Source organism: Canis lupus, chromosome 5, assembly GCF_011100685.1.
Source record: "Canis lupus familiaris isolate Mischka breed German Shepherd chromosome 5, alternate assembly UU_Cfam_GSD_1.0, whole genome shotgun sequence".
Lineage (NCBI taxonomy): Eukaryota > Metazoa > Chordata > Mammalia > Carnivora > Canidae > Canis > Canis lupus.
Genome location: NC_049226.1, coordinates 42,177,557 through 42,196,271, shown reverse-complemented (window position 1 = coordinate 42,196,271; position 18,715 = coordinate 42,177,557). Strand labels below are relative to the sequence as shown.

Below are 18,715 nucleotides of genomic sequence, written 5' to 3'. Positions count from 1 at the left end.
CAGGCCTTTCTCCTCTAGGAAAGTTCTCTACCAGGACTCCTAAAACTCTTCCCTAAAGTGGATAAGTCCATGGGTAGCAATAAGAAAGCCCTGCAGACTCTCCTTCTCCCTGCTTTCCCCCCTGGGGGTACTCTAGGCAGTTCTTGCTGAAGAAAGCTGTGCTAAGGCCCATCACTAAAGAGCCTTTAGTGCTCCAAAGAGTTGGAGCACACTCTCCAACTCCTATTTCCTTCTACAGTCTGCCTTCCCTAGGGTCTGCCTCCATCAACCTTTCCTGATGCATCTGAAAATAGTAGCGTCAATGCTTTCCCTGGAATCAGCCCCCTTGCTCTTAAGTGCTCCAGCTCATCTTGCCACCTGAATATGGGCCTCCTTGCCTCTCTTTAAGACCCTTGATGGTAGACTTTGAAAGGTTGGGGCTTTCCTAGCTCATGTCCTCTCCCACTGACTAGCTGAGCTTAGGATGGGTGTCCCATTGCCCAGAAATCTATTATACAGCCCCCATATCACACTTGTTTTGAGAAATATAATTACATCACCACCATGTTTTTGACCTAGGATCCTGGGGACAAACCAGACCTTTGGAGGTCAGCCATGTACCTGAAGTTAGAAAACAATTTAGGCTTTGCTATGACCCTGGAGTAAGCATTTTACAGTTAAGGAAACAGACCTAGGAGCTCAAGGAACTGGCCTGCCCGTATGGAGAATACCCGAGGTGGACTTTCCTGTAGGATGCATTTATTCTTGGCACTAGTCAATCCCCTTCTGCCTTGTTTTGAAGTCAGGACAGCCTTCCTACCCACTACTTCACATTTAATACTGCATCTGCCATCCAGAAAATGCAATGTTGAATTATGAGTTCCTCCCTATCTAGGCTTGGGGAGCTTTTAGAGACTCACTTTACTTTGTCTCTGCCCCTTTGGGCTAACACAGTCTCACACTTCAGCTGGGTCAGGGTTTGCTGCCTGTCCTCCTGGAGGCATCTGCGAGGTGTAGGAGGTGTAGGCCCTCCATCTCTGGATTCTCAATGCCCGTAGGGCCCAATGCTTTACACAAAGCAGGAAGTTGTTTACTCTGCATGTGGTTCAAGGTGGTCGGGAGGCCTTCTCCGAGGGCGGGGCCCTGCGGAGTCATGCATCTCAGCTTTCCTGTACTAGTTGCTTTTGGACCCTTTTTGTCGTGTGAATAAGAATGTTATGTCTCAAATGGATCTGTTTCTGACTATTTAATAATCTAGCTGCCTCTACTTACAACCAAATCCGTCAATCGCCCGTTGCCTAGTAACATCAGCCACGCCCCCAGGATATTGCCCCGCCCACACCCTAGTACGCACGCGCACAACCTTTTTCCAGGGCCCGCCCACCGCGGGCGCAGAGCGGTGACGTCTGAGGTCCGCGACGCTTTTGAGAAGCTGACCGTTGGGGTCCTGCTGCCCGAGCGGCGCGGTTCCGAGCGCTATGGCCTCCGCCGGGGTGGCCGCCGGGCGACAGGCCGAGGATGCGTTACCGCCGCCGGCCGAGCCGTCGCTGCCCGAGACGAAGCCGCTGCCGCCTTCGCAGCCGCCGCCTCCGGTCGCCGTGCCTCAGCCGCAGCAGTCGCCGGCAACCAGGCCCCAGTCACCGGCCGGCGTGAAGGAGGAGGAGAATTACTCCTTTTTACCTTTGGTTCACAACATCATCAAATGGTAAGAGCCCAAGAGAGGACCAGCCACGACACGCCCTCCCGCTTCTCGTCTCGTGTTTCCGAGCGGCAAAGGCCTAGGTGCTCTCGGGCACAGCCCCATTTTACCGCTGGGGAAACAGAGCCAGGGGCAGGAGGCCTTTCCCACGACCACACCTGGTCACAGCGTCAGTTCGGCAAACGTTTGAACCCTGAGAGAGTTGCCAGACCTCACGATGGCCAGGCGATAGTCTTAAAAATGAAGGCTCTGCAGTCAGACGACTCAAGTTTGCATCTTAGTGACCTGGAGCAAGTCAAGCGTCTCTGAGCCTCGGTTTTCGCACCTGTAATAGAGGAGTAACACTTGGGTGTTGTCTTTTCAACACATCCAGCAGATATGGATCATCTTCCTTGTGTGGCACACTGCTAAGTCCGTGGAATGTACACAGTAAAGAGGGCCAACTTCTCCTCCCCCCTCCCCCAACATTGCTTATCAGTTTGAAGGAAAAAAAGACAGGGATGGAAATGACCCCTATTTCAGAGAGTTTGGAGGGTTGATGATAGTGAACTTAGAAGAAACAAAGATAGAAGTTGGCCCTGTAGGACTGTTCTTACATCGTGCCAAAAAGGGTGATTTTCATTTTTTTTTTTCCCAAGATTGATTTATTCATTTTAGAGAGCTTGAGCACAAGCGTTGGTGGAGCAGAGGGAGAGAGAATCTCATGCCCACTCCCTGCTGAGCAGGCAGGGCTGGATCCCTCCACCCTGAGATCATGACCTGAGCGGAAATCAAGAGTCCCACACTCAGCCAGCTGAGCTCCCCAGGCTGGCCGACTTGTCTTTCTTTTGGCCAGTCTTTAGATTATAGCCTGAATTTTCAAACTGACTCTGTAAAAGAAAAAAAGTAGTGCAGCCAAAAGGCTCCGTGATCCCCATGCTTTCCTAAATTATTTCTGCTGATACCTTATTTATATCCACATGATACAAGGGTAAACCAGGCTCATAACTTATTCAGCCATTAAAAACCAAAACAAAGTAAATGAAAGCAAAGTCACTGTTACTGTGACATTCAAGTGAGCATTAATGCGCTCTTGGGTGTCTTGCTGAAATGGACTTGCTACCTACAACATGAAAGTCTTGTTTGTTACTGGCCTAGCTTTTGAGCTTAGCCGGACTAGATTCACTTGCTGTGGGATGACCTCATGCTTCCACCCCTTTTTAAACAGCTGGAAAGCCTTTGTTCTCACATTAGACCCTGCCTTCATTTGGCTTCACTTGGTGTGAACATACCGTTTATAGGGTAAAACAGACTCTGTTCTGTTCTCATTAGCCTGTGATCATCAAGTGGCACTTCTAGGGAGCAGTGCGATGGCAAAAAAAAAAAAAAAAAAAAAAAAAAAAATCACACATGGAGACCCCCAAATCTCAGGGCAATGCTGGATTATAAGTGGGCCTTGTAATCTTATTAAAACATAACCTTTCTAGGCCTTATTTTCTTATCTCTCATACGTGAATAATAACAGTGGACCTGAAACATTTAAATTACAGCTTTATTGTGTAGGGCCTAGGTCATCTTGGTCAAATGACTTAGCTTCTCTGAGTCTCTTTGGCGAAATGGAATAACAGTACTTAAATTTTAAGATTGCTGTAAGGTATACTCAAGAGCAGCCTTCTGTGAAAGATGGCAGGTTGATCACATGTGTTTATCTCTATACTCTCTGAAAGGACAGTGAGGAGTGTTTTGTTTTTTTTTTAAGCATAAAACCAAAAAGAACAGCTGTTGTCACAAAGCAGATGGCTAAAGGCTAATCCATCTATGAGCCCTCAGAACCATCCAGACACAGCTGCCTTTGACCATGGCTTCTCCCCAAAGCTCAGGAATTGGCAGTGTCAGGGACTCCTGGAAATAGAGGTGAAAGTGAGACTAGAACAGGAGGATTACTTAAAGTCTGTGTAAGAATCAGATCCCATAGCCTTCTTCCCCACTCTAAGCAGATGGGGACTGCCCATCTTCCATCTTGGCAGACCAAGGATTACTCTCCCCCCAAAATTTATTTTTAAAAATAAGCCAGAGTGTCTCTGGACTGGGGAACACCAGGCACATGGCAGGAGTTGGAGAAAGGGAGCCATACTGAAAAGAGGGATTAAGAGAAACTTCACAAACTTAATACTGAGACCCAAACCTAGTCTTGGGTTGGCTTTTAGACTGGCAGCCAAAGAGACAGAGATACCTTCTCTGGGGTATCTCATCAGCCCAAAAGAAAGACTGGGAGCTCTCCAAGGAAGAACTTAGTTCATTTTAAGAAAGTGAAGAAGTATCACTAAGAGTTTCCACTAAGTCAGGGCACCTGGATGGCTCAGTTGGTTAAGTGTCTGACTCTTGGTTTCAGCTCAGGTCATGATCTCAGGCTTGTGAGATTGGGCTCCACAACTCAGCACGGAGTCTGCTTGGGATTTTCTCTCCCTCTCCCTCTGGCCGTGCCCTCACTCTCATTTTCTCTCAAATGAATAATAAAATCTTTAAAAAAAAAAAAAAAGAGTTTCCATTAAGCTTTTTAGTGTTTTATTCTTTTTTTTTCAATATTCTCCATTATTTCTTTATACTATGCTTTTTACTAAAAGAATATAATTATGTTTTCTGTGGGCATTCAGCTTCCCCCTCCACATCTGATCCAAGTCAAAGTAATCTACATTTTCTTTATCATAGGATCACATCTTTTTCTTCTTTGATTTAGTATGGTGAAAGCAGTAAATTATACACATAATCCAAATAGTATTTTACTCTTAACCTTATGACTTGGCATCCAGGGTCACTAAGTATGTGAAGAAAAACCCTAGCAAAATATAGGACAAAACAGAAAAGCAAAAATCCAGAGAAATGGTCATTGAGAGAAAGATGCTTTCATCATGAAAAAAAAGCTAGGATGTGATTTTAGAATATGTGTAGGGATGCCGATGTACTCTTAAATTGTGAAAGGGAGGAGAAGTGGTATAGGAAGATCATGGGCAAGGGGCTGAGGCCAAGAAGCAAGATGGAACTTGTGTGGCTAGCTCGCAGTTTGGTGGGGCTGGGGGCCTCAATCAGTTAAGTGTCTGCCTTCAGCTCAGGTCGTGATCCCAGGGTCCTAGGACTGAGCCCCACGAAGGGCTCCCTGCTCAGCAGGGAATCTGCTTCTCCCTCTCCCTCTGACCCTCTCCTTGTTTGTGCTTTCTCTCTCAAATAAATAAAATATTTAAAATTAATAGATAAATGCAGGGTAGTAAGGGAGATCTGCTCTGAGAGCAAGAGCCAGCATACAGAGGACAGCACATCCCCCACAAGGAAGGAGATTTTTGTCCTCTGAGGACTGGGGAGCTGGTGAGACCTTCCAACCACTGGGCCTTAGTCGGATTCGTGTTCCAGATGGAGGTAGCATCTCTGCCCAAGGTGGGAAAGCCAGTGAGGATGCTGTCCTGGCAGGCCTGGCCTGAAGGAATGAGGGCCAGGACCTGCTGGGTCATGCACGTCCTCTATCTCATCCTTTACTATAGCTTCCCCAGGCGCCCTTTTATTATTTGTTTACTCCTTGCCCAGGGGATAATAAGAAAGAAGCTGAAGTGAGTTTAGCATTTTTTGTTGCCAAAAAGAATTCAGACTACAACATCATTAGGTTTGTAGAAAATTTTTATTAAAAAAAAGAAAAAGTAACACGCCTGGTGGCTGTCGGTGAAGTGTCTGCCTTTGGCTCAGGTCATGATCCCAGGGTCCTGGGATGGAGCCCCGCTTGGGGCTCTCAGCTCAATGAGGGGCCTGCTTCTCTGTCTCCCTCTGCTCCCTGCTCTGCTTCGTCTGCTCCTGTGCTCTTTCTCTCACTCTCTCTCTCAAATAAATAAAATCTTAAAAAGAAAAAAGTAACAGTTGCAAATTCAGAATCCTGTAAAGTGAAGTTCCCTCACCAATCCTAACTGCTGTTAATTTTTTTTTTAAGATTTTATTTATTTATTCATGAGAAACACAGAGAGAGAGAGAGAGAGAGGCAGAAACAAAGGCAGAGGGAGAAGCAGGCTCCATGCAGGGAACCTGACATGGATCTCGATCCTGGGTCTCCAGGATCACAGCCTGGGCCAAAGGCAGTGCCCAACCGCTGAGCCACCCAGGCATCCCTGTTAATATTTTAAATATCCTTTCAGGAGCAACGTATATATGCATGTCTTTTAAAACATTATAGAATTTGTGATCATACTATACTTTGCTGTTTTCACGTAGTAATCTGTTTTGGGCACTTTTCCATTCTCACACACAAAGGCCGTCTTCAGTGAGGTGGCCTCACCCTCAGCTATGTAACCAGTCTTCTGTTTGTGGACATTTACGTGTTTTTCTAATTTTTGCTATTGCCAGCAGTGCTGGGGTACAAGCATCCTTGTATTGGAGTACGTTTATGATGAGGTAAATCCTCAGCAGTGGAATTGCTGGAGTGGAGGGTACAGGCGTTTTTCATTTTCATAGCTGTTGCTAAATGTAGAGAGCTTCATCATTGTAGCCCTTTCTCCAGAACACAATGCTGTGGCCTGGACGGCTTTGATTAACCCAAAATGGCCCAGAAATCTGCCACCCAGAAAGTATTACTTAAAAATTGCTGTTGTAAAAAAATAAATAAATAAATAAAATGAGACATTGCAGTTGCAGATATAATAGAAGAGCCCCCATCGATGCAAAACAGCAATTGAGCCTCTCCCCCACTCCTTCCAGCTCCCTCCCTGGTCCCCTGACTGCGTCATACTCCATTTCCTGATTATGCCATTATTTCTTTCAACAGTTCCTGCTCAAGGACACTTTCAGTGTTTTTGGCATTTTGCCACTGCAGTCAGCACTGCAGTGACCCTCTTTGTAAATGCCATCTTGTAAACTCTGAGAGTCTATAGAGTAAATTTCTAGCCAAGGAATATGTGAATTTAAAATTTTGGTCACTGTTAGCAAATTCAGAAAGAAGGCACTGTGTGCTTTACCAGCAGTGTATGTATGTCTTTTTCCCCATACCCTGCTGTCACCATTGAACTTTTTAACTGAGGCTAATCTGATAGATCAGAGATGATATGTTGTATTGATCTGTGTCTCATCAGATAAGCATCTTTTCACATGCAACTTTTTATGTCCTTTGTATTTTTCCTCTGTAAACTGCCCATTATTTTTTACTCCTCTTTTAATGACCTCTTTGTACAGGAAGAAAAGTATGCCTTTGGCTGGCTAGTATATTATAAATATTCCCCCCAAGTTATAGCTTTTCTTTCAACTTTGTTCCTGAGTTTTTTTGTTTTTGTTTTTGTTATTTGGAAGTATATCACTTTATGGAGGCAGGTTTGTTAAGCTTCTCCTTTATGACTTCTGGCTTTTAGTCCTAGTTAGCAAGTCCTTCCCACTATAATAAAATGATAAATATCAATCCCTTTTCCCTAGAACTTTTATGATTTCATTTTTCACTTTCAATTCTTTTTTTTAAAAAGATGTATGTATGTATTTATTTGAGAGAGAGCCCATGCACATGAGGAAGGCAGGGTGGAAGGAGAGAGAGAGAATCTCAAGCAGGCTCCATGCTTAGTGTGGAGCCTGATGTGGGACTCAATCCCAGGACCCTGAGGTGATGATCTGAGACACAACCAAGAGTCCAATGCTTAACCAACTGAGCCAACCAGGCACCCCTTTCACTTTCATTTCTTTGATGCTTCTGGAGTGTATTTTGATGGAAAAGGGAAGGGGGCCTTCACTTTTCCTCCATGAGCCTCATCATCCCCCTGTTCATACTGAATATTCATTATTTTCTCTGCTGGAGCCACTGCCTTCACCATATACAAGGAGTCCCTGTATGTTTTCTGAGCTACTTGCGGACATTCTGTTCTCTAGCATCAAACTGTTTTACTTCTTAAATCTTCCTGGCACAATTCATGATCTCTTCCTTCTTTCCTCTTTCTTGGCAGCATTTACCATAGCACCTTGACCTTTCCTGGCCTGTTTCCTGTAGCCTGGCTGAGATGCTAGAAAATGAAGTGCTAAGTTTGGGTCAGTGGAACATTTAGGCTTTAGTCTGCCTCTTTTACTTCCAAGCCTGTTGGTAAATAACAGTCACGATCCAGGTCATCTGACCTCATTTGGGGATCTTATAGTCATTTCTTAATTAGTTTCTTTGCCTTTATCCTCTCTTATTAGTCCTGTGCATGTTATCAGTTGAATTTCTCTCTGCGCAGAAATCTCTAGGGCTCCCTATTCTTCCCATATCGCTCTCCACTTAGGGATCTGTGCAGACCATCTTCAAAGGCCTCCCTGGATCACACAACAGAAAGCCTAGAGGCCCAGAGCAAGTTGTTCTGACGCCAGTACCTTTGGGGGCATGGAGTCCCCCAAGCCCCTCTTCAGGAGTGCTGCCCCCCCCCACCACCACCATCTCTGTCCAGAGAAGGGCCACATATGCTTATGGACCTGCTCAGAGGCTGCCTCCTATACCGGAGAGCTCCTGGTTCTTGTCATCCTGGCTGAGATGCACCCTTCCTGGTGCTAGAGGGAAGCTCCACAGCACCCCCCTTCCTCCTACTGTCTGTCCCTTAGTTGAACAATGATCAAAATAACATATTGGTGTTATTTTAAATTGATGTTAATGAGGAAAACGGGAAAGAAAAATGTCATTTTTATGCCTGTAAGGAATGTTAGAGCTCCCAACTCTTTGAGACATTTCCTGTTAACGTATAGAAATCACATTAGAGAAGTACATGTAGAACCAAGGAGAAAGGACACCTGGGTGACTCAGTGGTTGAGTGTCTGCCTTTGGCTCAGGTCGTGATCCTGGGGCCCTGGGCTCGAGTCCCACATCGGGCTCCCCAAAGGGAGCCTACTTCTCCTTCTGCCTGTGTCTCTGCCTCTCTCCATGTATCTCTTCATGAATAAATTTTTTAAAATATTAAAAAAATAAAAGAGAACCAAAGAAGAATGATGAGATTTGTTGGACCAGAGAGAGTTAAAACTTTTTTCCCCTCTCAGACTTGCCAAATCTAATCTGAGTCTGGAACTAAGTGTCCTGGCCTAGGAATTCTGAGTTGCTGTTGTCCCTGCCTTACCTGGTGATTGTGGCTCACCCAGTAAAAGTATTCTGTCAACATGGGTTCTTAAACTTTTTTTTTTTTAGTTAAATTTTCTAGTTCCTTAAAATGTTCTAGGTTGCTGTGTAGGTAAAGGGGAGCCATCTGTGACACCACAGAGGGTAGTTCAAATGATGGGTACACAGCATCCTTCACCTCTCAAGCAGAGGTTGTATCACTGAAAATGAGCCCCTTTGTTGTCCAGACAGGTCAGCAAGACCTGAGCCCAGGCAAAACCACTTTTGTGGAAACGGGGTGTTACTGACCTGCTTCTTCCTTCACAAGGCCTATTTTAATCTGACCACCCATCCACGCCAGCTGAGGCCTGTCCTCGGGCAGAGCAAGAAGCAGCCCCCATATCAGTGGAGAAGTCTGTGAAAGAACCCCCTGGCTCCATGCGGCTTGTGTGCACTCGTTTGACTGTAGTCCTCTCTGCCCTTCATTTCTCCTTCAACCAAATCTCAGTGAAAAGAATGAGCACCCAAACAGGGAGTATTTATAGACTGTTTGGAAGCATTATTTCTGGGCCAGCTTACAAGCCTGTTCGCTCCTCTGCCACTTCATCTCGGTTCATTCTGCATAACTTACTAAGCATCTGCTGGAACACGGGCCCCCAGGTCAGCAGTTAGTGCAGCGTGAGGAGGGCCACAGTGGAGCATTTCCGCTGAGTCTGGGGGAGAATGGGAAGGTGAGCCTGGAAGGGTCACAGGCTGCTTGTGGCCGGCCCTAAGGGGCCCCCTTCCAGTATGAACTGGTCCAGCAGGTGTCTGGGAGTATTGGAGCTCAGACTTGGGTTTTGTAAAGGTGTGTGGGGCAGAGGGTTTCAGGAGAAAGAGAGGACCCAGCTCTGGAAAGAGGTGCGGTGGGAGGGGGAGGCAGGGGAGGAAGGAAATGGAGTCCGTGGGAGGAGGAGGCAGGGGCAGGCAGGAGGAGTGGGCAGGACTGGCGGCTGGGTGTACATCGAGTATGAGGAATGGGGCACTCAGCATATGTGGGGGCACAGTGTTCCAGTTCAGCTCAGTCATGTGGATGGGGGTGCCCTCCATCTGAACTACGGTATCCTGAAGAGGCAGTGAGTCCACTTTGGACGTTTGCAGGTGTCTCCAGACTCCCAAGGAGAAAGTACATAGGAACTATTGGCACGAGGGTCTGGAAATTCAGGAAGGGGGGCAGGCTGGGGAGTTGTTGGCCTCTGAAGAGCTAGAAGTAGATGAACACGTTCTAACCTATTCTGTAGAGCAGTGTTGTCTTCAAATTTCTTTTAGCAGAAGAACCTTTCATTGCCCTTCCCTGAAAGGAATATTTTTCACATGTAAGCCTTGCAGATTAAAAGCAAGGGTCTGGGGCAGCCCAGGTGGCTCAGCGGTTTAGCGCCGCCTTCAGCCCAGGGCGTGATCCTGGAGACCCAGGGTCGAGTCCCACATCAGGCTCCTGCATGGAGCCTGCTTCTCCCTCTGCCTGGGTCTCTGCCTCTCTCAGTCTCGCTCTGTGTCTCTCATGAATAAATAAATAAAATCTTAAAAAAATAAAAATAAAAGCAAGGGTCTGAGGTTCAGAGCCCTGGTCCCAAAGACATATTAGGTGCTGGCAGAACTGGAGCAGAGAAGCACACATGGCTGCTAGCTCAGCAACAGCCAGTGTTGTCAAGGGTGTGTGGGATAAGCATTGTGTCCACCTGTCACAGTGCAGGTTTTTTGGAGGGCGTTTCGGCAGTCTGTTAAAAATTTTAATGTATATCACCTTCAATCTAGAAATTCACTTCTGAGAAATCATCTTACCAAAATACTTGCACAAGTACTTACAGGTACAAAATGTTCGTTGCCACTCCAATTACAAGTGATAAGTTGCAAACATCCAAATACCCATCAATAGCCAAATAATTTAGCTGTGTAAGTGTATGTGTGTTAACATGGAAAGACAACCAAGTGCAACTTGAGTGAAAAAAGCAAGAATGGTCAAAGAAATAACAAAAAGGTACGTGTGTGTTTGTAACCCTGTATTTCGAAGCGGTCTGAAGTAATATATACCACATGTTAACAGAAGTTTCTCTGGGACACGGATTAGAGGGACCTTCCTTTTCTAAGCCTTGGTGTCTGTTATTTCTAAATGTTTTTCCCTCAAGCTATTACAATCATAGATAAAACAGCAACAGCCCCACACCCCTCCCCCACCATTATTTTACAAAGATGCCAGCCCCTGCAGTTAGCACTGAAGGAGGAGAGATTGGGAAGGACTGGTCCCAGCGTGGTCAGCTAGGACAGTGGGGGCATTGGGACTGAAGGTTACAGAAATTTTGAGGAGGAAGAAATGGGAAACAGTCATACTACTGCATGGGCTCAAGTTTGGGAAGAAGTTGGCTTCAGTACCTTTCTGGGTTCCTTTTGCTTCTAAGTTTCCAGTGGACACACTTGCCCCATTGAGGCCAGTTGGCATTTTTCACGTCCCGAGGCACCTCTACTAAAAATGAAAGCTGTGCTTTCCTTAGTACCTATGCGAAGCATCACTCTTCAACACAGCCACCTAATAAAATAAGCCTATGATGTTTGCCCTGAGTCTGGTGACACGAATACAGGATGTCTGTGTGCCCATAATGCTGAGTATGACCCAGGAGGTGCACAAAAGATGGAGAAGTGGCCCATCAATCTAGCCATAGCAGTAGTATTTTTGTCCATATTTTAGAAAACTAATATAAACAGGACCAAAGTGCCCCAACCAAGCCCTATGTGTACAATTTTCATGCTTCTCGACCTGGCCTAGTCTCCTTTTTTTTTTTCTTCTAAAGTTGGCTGATGACTAATGTTGAACACAAGGGCAGGTCCCTTTGGAGCTTTCTGCTTTTATTCACTCAATATTTTGGCGTCTCATTTCTTTTGGTTTGAATATTTCGCAGTAAATCTGGCCTAGCAGGTTCCCGCTTGGTTCGAGCCAGTTCTTGAATGAAGTGTTTTCCTCGCCCCAGGAGTTCCACGTTATTTACCTTCCCCAACTAGGGCAGGCTGAGAGGCTTGCAGAGGGGGCCTTTGCTGTGGGCTACATGGCCCGCTTTCCCCGAAGCTTCCCTCCAGGCAAGCTTTTATGTGGCTCCTTTACTGAAAGCTCACCAGTGAGGAAAGGATGACCCTTGAGATTTGGGGATTTTCAGAAGTGACTGTCCTAAGCATGGCCCACTTTTTCTTTCAGAATTAAATCTTTGGGACCAGGTTACTTTTGTTTCCAGAGCTGAATGATCCTAACTTCCTTCCAAATTTTTTTCTTTTTTTTAAGATTTTATTTATTTACTCATGAGAGACACAGAGGAGAAGCAGGCTCCATGCAGGAAGCCTGATTGTGGCACTCGATCCCTGGACTCCAGGATCATGCCCTGGACCGAAGGCAGGTGCCAAACTGCGATCCACCCAGGGATCCCCCAAATTCTGATTTTATGTCTTTTCATTTGTTTGTTTTACTGTGTCCTTTCAGATTGGTGATGTGAATCAGTGTTCTTAAAACTATATTTTAATTTAAAAACTCCCTTGGGACTTACATCCGTAACAATGTGTTAGCACATATGTCACCCAAGTGTAAGGATTTCAGAAGTCCAGATGGTTTCTATCCAGAGTTGTAGTTTTGAGCTGAGATCTAAAATAATTAAAATAAAAGTTGCCCCCTCTTCCTTCCTTTGAAATAGGAATTCTTCCTTCTAAATATAATTCTCGTAAATACCAATTACTCCTCTCTAGAAACCGGGATAAGGTATATCATTAATTGTATATGTAAAGGGAGGGCATCAGATGACAACAAGAAAGCTTTGGCTGTTTAACATTCCCTAGAGTGAATGATTCTCCAGTCTTGCCTCCAAGTTAGAGCTATTGATAAATAGTGAACAGGGCCCATCTCATTTGCCAGGTGTGAGCGTAACCAATGGATTGCCGGGGAAGATGGAGATATTCTGTGTGCGTAAGCAGAGAAATGATGAATAATAAGCGTGAATTAGCACCATCTGGGTTGAAATTTCCCAACAGAAATGGACATTTATTTAAAAAAAAAAAAAAGATCATTGACAGTTCTCCCCCTTCCTACGCCTCAATGGGTGACTTTTAGAACAGCCTACTGAATTGGCTTTCAGTTTTAGTACCAACTGTTTGTTTTCAAAAGCTCATTCACTTACTAACTTTTAAAAAATGTATAGGAACAACTGGCAAGCTGTTTCTTTGATCTTAGGCAAAGGTTTTGTTCTGGTTTTTAATTTAGCAGTGCCAGGGGAGCACGGATCTCTGGACGGCTAATAATAGCCAGCTATGAGATGAAGCAAATGGTCCTGCCTTTAAAATCAGCTTGACCCAAAGGCAAGGAATTTACAAGATAGGGAGGGGAGACTTTGTACCTGCTGAAAAATTTCCAGTAGCTTACAACTAATATAAAATTTATGACTAGCTCTGTGGAAATGAATGCGTATGTTAACAGGTTCAAGCATCAAAACATCCACTAAACTAAGCTCTTGGTAGCTGATAGAGCCCCCTGATTGGCTTGGAAATGTCCCCAGTTACAAGAAATGTAGTATTTTGGGAAGTTTTGCCTGTTGCTCGTCACCTGATGGTGGTAATAGAGTGTTCATTCATTCAGCAAACATTGATGAACTTACTTGCCAAGCATTCATTCTTGCAACAAATGTGACTTGAGTGCCCACAGTGCCCAGGGATGGGGGGTACAGCTCCGAACAAGGCAGACATGGTCTCTGTGCTCTGAGCTAAATGGGGTTTCAGCCTCCAATTGTGTGGGTGTGCTGAGGGGGGCTGCAGTGGCTGAGCTGGGTGCAGGTCCTTCTACCAGGTAGCTGTGACACGCCTACCCTAAGGCTGCATGAGGAAGAAGCAATCCCTACCCTCTGAGGACACAGGCCTAGTAAGGGAACATAGCAAGAGATGGGGGGGGGGGGGGGTACAGAGGTGAGGGGCCAGCTCATCCTCAGTCTGAGCCATGAATGCTAACGACTGCCCTCTGCCCCTGCAGTATGGACAAGGACAGTCCAGACATCCACCAGGACCTGAACGCCCTGAAAACCAAGTTCCAGGAGATGCGGAAGGTCATCAGCTCCATGCCGGGCATCCACCTGAGTCCTGAGCAGCAGCAGCAACAGCTGCAGAGCCTCCGGGAGCAAGTCAGAACCAAGAATGAACTTCTGCAGAAGTACAAGAGCCTCTGCATGTTTGAGATCCCCAAGGAGTAGATGAGGCCGCCTTCCAGGAATGCCTGAGAAAGAAAAGGGAGACCACGCGTCCTCACTGTCCGCCCCCCCTCCCCCCACACACACACCACCTCAGAGTGTAGATCTTTCAGACTCCAGCTGTGAACTTTGTAACCGAGAGGCCTGGGGGTGGGGGGCTGCTGCTGTAGCTGCTTCTGTAGCTGAACTTGGCATTGACTATGTGAGGAGCCAGCGTGCAGGCTTGGCTTTGTCAGGGCCTCCTTGTAGTGTATATATCCATATGTCTAGATGCATAATAACTTGAGTGCCTGCTGGTGGAAGGAAGAATGTTCCTGGAGGCTGGGGAGGGGGTAGAGGATTCTGCTCCTGCTTCCGGTGAGGGGGCCATCTGCTGTGTATTCAGGCTCCACTGGCAGATCGGGAGAGCACAGGAGGAAAGAAGGTGGCTCCTCTTTGCTTCCTGCCCTCCCTCTTCTCCCACTCTGGGTATGCTCCGTGTGTACCAGGTACATGTTCTGTTAACAGCAGTGTCATGAAACATTTGCATAGAATTCACTGGACAAATTGGAGCTGCACTCATAGGGCATGGATTTCAAGTATTAGAAGAAAACCAGGAAAGCATGAATATTGTTCTGAAGGACTGCAACAGGGTGACTTCCTCCCTCTCCCGCCCCCACTGAAAAACTTTGTTTCCTTTTTATGTTTGAGCCAGTGAATATAATTGGGTCTTTGGGGGTGTCAACCCAGAGCCCTGCAGGCACCTTCTGTCTTAGGTTCTCTGCCACCTACGTGTCCTGTTACTTTTAGCTCTTGCTCCCTTTGTCTCCTGTGCCCTGGAGTCAGCTCATCCAGCCATGTAATGCTCGAGAACGACCAGACCACTTCAGACCCCATGGTGCTTCCCACGGGCTGGAGAGAACCATTGTCTCCACACAGGCTTCCGGGTGAGCGGGCCCTGCCTCTTTTCATTTCAGATTCCTCTTGTCCTGGTTTAAAAAATTAGTCTCCCGTCTGGCCTTCTCACTGAAGAGTCGACCGAACGTTGACTGCACTGCAGAGGTGACCATGATGCACTGTTCAGAGAAGGGTGGCTGCAGTGACCGTTCTGATCACCCATCAGTTCCGAGTCCCTTCTGAAGGATGAAGGAGGGCGACCACCTACAGCCTGGAGTTCTGCAGCCCCACTCTGGTTTCATTAATATTCAGAACGTCCCTCATTTCTGCCAACAGGACTTTTATTTGCGTGCTCTTCGCTTGACTGTCAAACTGACATGACAGCCTCTTAGCCTCTTAAAGACGAGGTGAGAAGTAGTCACATATTGTTTAGATCTAGAAATGGGCACATAACCTGTGCTGAGAAAGCCAGGGGCTTAACAGATGCCCGCCGATTGACCTCGTTGGCAGAGTACTGGTTGGACATGTTAGCAGGGGTTCCATTTGTGCTGCCCCACAGCCACCTGTCAGAAGGTGGTTAGTGCATGGGGCACTGGGACATGTGAAGGGCGGTATTCGGTTTCAGTGGCTTTGGACAGAAGAGCGGGCTCTGAATTGAAGTGGGTAGCCGCCTAGTCAACCACTCCCACCCTGGGACTGTTATATTTAACTGAATCAGTTATGGCCTTGAAATTTCAGGGTAGTGTGGGCCCGTTTTAAGGCTCTGACCAAATAGGAAACACAAAGCATCTAGAAATATAACCAGCGAGGCTTTTCCGCACGGCTAAAACGGATGAGGGCTCTTCCGAGGGCAGAGGGAGATGGAATCTTCCCTGTGTTCCAGGGTTTTGCCTTGTGACATTTTTCGAGAGTATAATTAAAAGAACTTGTACTCTGCTCTCGGGACACCTTGGTTTTTGTACTGAGAAATTCATTATAGGATGTCTCTTGGATAATTGAGAGGAAGATGTTCACTTTGCTTAAGGGGAGACAGAACGTATGGTGAGAACCTCCTCCCTCTCAGCACGCAAATGGCAAAACCACTGTCAAAACCGAGTAAGTGCCCTGAGGAGAGACATCTGTCCCCAAGGACCCCGTTGGCCTGACGGGTCATCCTTCCCAGCTGGGCCTGGCCCTCTGGGCCAGGCCTGGGCTCAGTCCCCAGGGCGCAGTCCTCCATGGAGCAGGGTGGAAATCCCTCCTTGGGACTATACTGAATGCCCCTCCCAGGGTTGAGCACCCTGAGCCACCAATTATTTGCTGGGTGGCAGGTACTTGGAATAAGTACTTATCAAACACCTCACTCCTCACAGTATCCCCACCCAGAGGGTGCTCTGTCTTGTGGATGAAGAATTTGAGGCTTGGCAGGTATCACTTGCCCCAAGCTTGCAGTTACAAGTGGCAGAAAGAGCTGGGTCCTGAGTCCGGAAGGGGTGCCCTCAACTCCCAAAGAGAAGGAGACCGTGAGGTAGAGAAGGTATCAGACCTGCCCCCAGGGCAGCAAGTGCTTCTCAAGGCCGGAGGGTATGGGGGGCCTGGGGATTTTGAATTGTCTCCAGACTGCCGTGTGGCAGAGAAGAGTTGGGGGACGTGGGTCCTGCACCGGCCTGACACCAGATCCATTTCTCAAGGCTCCATTTTGTGAGCAGGACCCTAGTGACACCTCAAGTGGACCCCGAGTGGTAGGTTCGGAGCCCTTTCATTGCCCTGGGCCTGTAGTGAGTCTAGGACAGAACAGCTGGGGACGCAGCCAGGAGGCCCCTTGTGGCTGCAAATATTCAGCTCTAGGAAGGACCTGAACCCCTCGATTGCCCTGGCTTTCCAAGGAACCCTTCCCAAATAGTAGGGCTCTGGCCCAATCATCTGGAGCTTTTTTTGGAGCCTTTTCTCCGACGGGGGCTGATGCTATTTTCAGAATGCCAGGGTCATTTGACAATCTGGGGAGAGTTAGACTCCTCTGATGCGCAGAAGTAAAAACCACCCCCTCCCTTCTTACCCTTGTGCCTTCCAGCCATTTCCAAAGGCAAAGCAAGCATATGGGCTTCTGTTTTAAATTATTTTATTTTGTATTATAAAAAAAAAACAATAACTTTAAAGACGGTCTCACACACAGTACAAACAGCTGGGTAAGGGTTTGTTCGTGTCCATGATGACCTCAGAACTATTAAAGTGCAAGTTGTGTGTCAGTGTTTTCCTTCGTGCAACTTCACACACACACATGTAAACAAGTCACTTGGCTATGATCTGACCCGCACCCCCTAGTTTCGGGAGGGCAGAGGCTTCCGATAGCTGTCAACCCAGAATCACAGACAAGCTAATGCCGCATTGTCCCGTCTTGACCCTCGGGGGCGGGGGGAGGGCAGGACAAGTTCCCCAAAGCCTAACGGAGGCTGATTAACTTCTGCCCCCCTCCCCATTCTTGTCTTTGTCCGAATTGCCCCTCTGCCGGGCATGCGCCCCCAAGGCGCGGGGCAGGCAGGCGCCAGCGGGGGACGCGAGAGGGGGGCGCAGTCCCGGCCTGAGCCAGTTCTCCTTCCTTCCAGGGCCGATGACCGTCCCTTCGTCTGCGCCCCCCCGGGGCGGGGAGACGCCGGGCGGCGCGCGCGGGGCGCGGGGCCGGCCCGGACGTCGGACGTGACTCGTACACAAACGGGCCCTCCTCGGGCGGCGGCGCGGGCGCGGGCGCGGGCGCGGGGGCTCCTAGCTGATGACGCAGCGCTCCTTGTCCTTGGCCTGGCCGCCGCCGCTGGCCTTCTCGCGGATGTACATGAGGTCGCTGTGCACGCTCGGCCGGCGCGCGAAGGGCGCCACGATGCCGAAGGCGTCGCCCGGGTCCCCGCCGCCGCTGCCGGCGCGCAGCAGCTTCTTGTTCCGCAGCGCCTTGCCGTGCAGCACGTCGCAGTGCTGCACCGACACCTTGCGGTGCAGGTCCGGGCTCATCTCGCTGGGCAGCTTGGCCATGGCGAAGAGCGCCCGGAACATCTGGTCCAGGCTGCTGTTCTTCTTGGCCGAGATCTCGAAGTAGGCGCAGCGCTGGGGATCGTCGCCCACCAGCCGCTCGATCTCGCGCTGCTCCACCTCGCGGTAGAAGTCCCGGTCACCCTTGTTGCCGCAGATGACCAGCGGCACGTCCACGTTCTCCTTGGTTTTGTTCTTGAGGCAAGACTTGGTGTCGAGGATCTGCTGCTTGAGCCGCTGCACCTCCTCGAAAGAGTCGCGGTTGTCCAGGCTGAACACCAGGATGAAAACGTCTCCTACGGGGGACACGGAGGGCGGAGAAGGGGGCGGTGAGGGCGGCGGCCCGGGGGACAGCTGGAGCGGGGCCGGCTGGGGACCGGGGACCGCCGACCCCCCCCCCGTGGCGCAGCCCCCCCCGCCCGCCGCCCGCCGGGCCCCGCGCTCACCAGTGAGGATGGAGAGGCGCCGCATGGCCGGGAACGGGTGGTTGCCGGACGTGTCGAGGATGTCCAGCTGGTAGACCTCGCCGCGGATGGAGTAGAACTTGCGGTGGAAGTCCTCGATGGTGGGCGTGTAGGCGTCCTCGAAGCGGCCCGTGAGGAAGCGCGACACGATGGCCGTCTTGCCCACCTTGGACGAGCCGAGGATGACCATGCGGTAGCAGTTCTTGGCCGGGATACTCAGCTCCGAGTCGCTCGGGCACATCTTCTTGATCATCGCGGCCAGTTTCATTGGGCGGAGGGGCGGCGGGGCGGGGCCGAGAGAAGCGCGGAGGGCGGCCGGGGGCGCGGGGCTGGCGCGGGGCTGGCGCGGGGCTGTGTGCGCTCGGGCTCGGCTGGAGCGCGGCTGCGGCTGCGGCTGCGGCTGCGGCTGCGG

At 48.8% G+C, this 18,715-nt stretch overlaps 2 protein-coding genes and 1 long non-coding RNA gene across 4 annotated transcripts; 1 reads left to right on the top strand and 2 right to left on the bottom strand.

Moving 5' to 3' along the window:
• The first annotated feature begins 1,388 nt into the window (after positions 1–1,388).
• MED9 (mediator complex subunit 9) lies at positions 1,389–15,787 on the top strand. The gene is made up of 2 exons (XM_038537123.1): positions 1,389–1,684; positions 13,753–15,787. The coding sequence occupies exons 1-2, from the start codon at positions 1,458–1,460 to the stop codon at positions 13,967–13,969; spliced, it is 444 nt and encodes a 147-aa protein (XP_038393051.1). The 5' UTR covers positions 1,389–1,457; the 3' UTR covers positions 13,970–15,787.
• LOC111095911 lies at positions 8,958–11,262 on the bottom strand. Its single transcript, XR_005359593.1, has 3 exons — positions 11,130–11,262; positions 9,990–10,053; positions 8,958–9,433 (listed from the first exon to the last, which is right to left on the bottom strand). It is a non-coding gene; the product is annotated as an uncharacterized LOC111095911 (long non-coding RNA).
• A 1,136-nt stretch (positions 15,788–16,923) lies between the features above and the next one.
• On the bottom strand, positions 16,924–18,645 carry RASD1 (ras related dexamethasone induced 1). 2 transcript variants are annotated; one of them, XM_038537121.1, is made up of 2 exons: positions 18,286–18,642; positions 16,924–18,135 (listed from the first exon to the last, which is right to left on the bottom strand). In XM_038537121.1, the coding sequence occupies exons 1-2, from the start codon at positions 18,569–18,571 to the stop codon at positions 17,582–17,584; spliced, it is 840 nt and encodes a 279-aa protein (XP_038393049.1). In that variant the 5' UTR covers positions 18,572–18,642; the 3' UTR covers positions 16,924–17,581. The 2 variants fall into 2 exon arrangements, with proteins under 2 accessions (XP_038393049.1, XP_038393050.1); XM_038537122.1 differs by having other exon boundaries at positions 17,979–18,061; positions 18,286–18,645.
• Between the last annotated feature and the right edge of the window lie 70 nt (positions 18,646–18,715).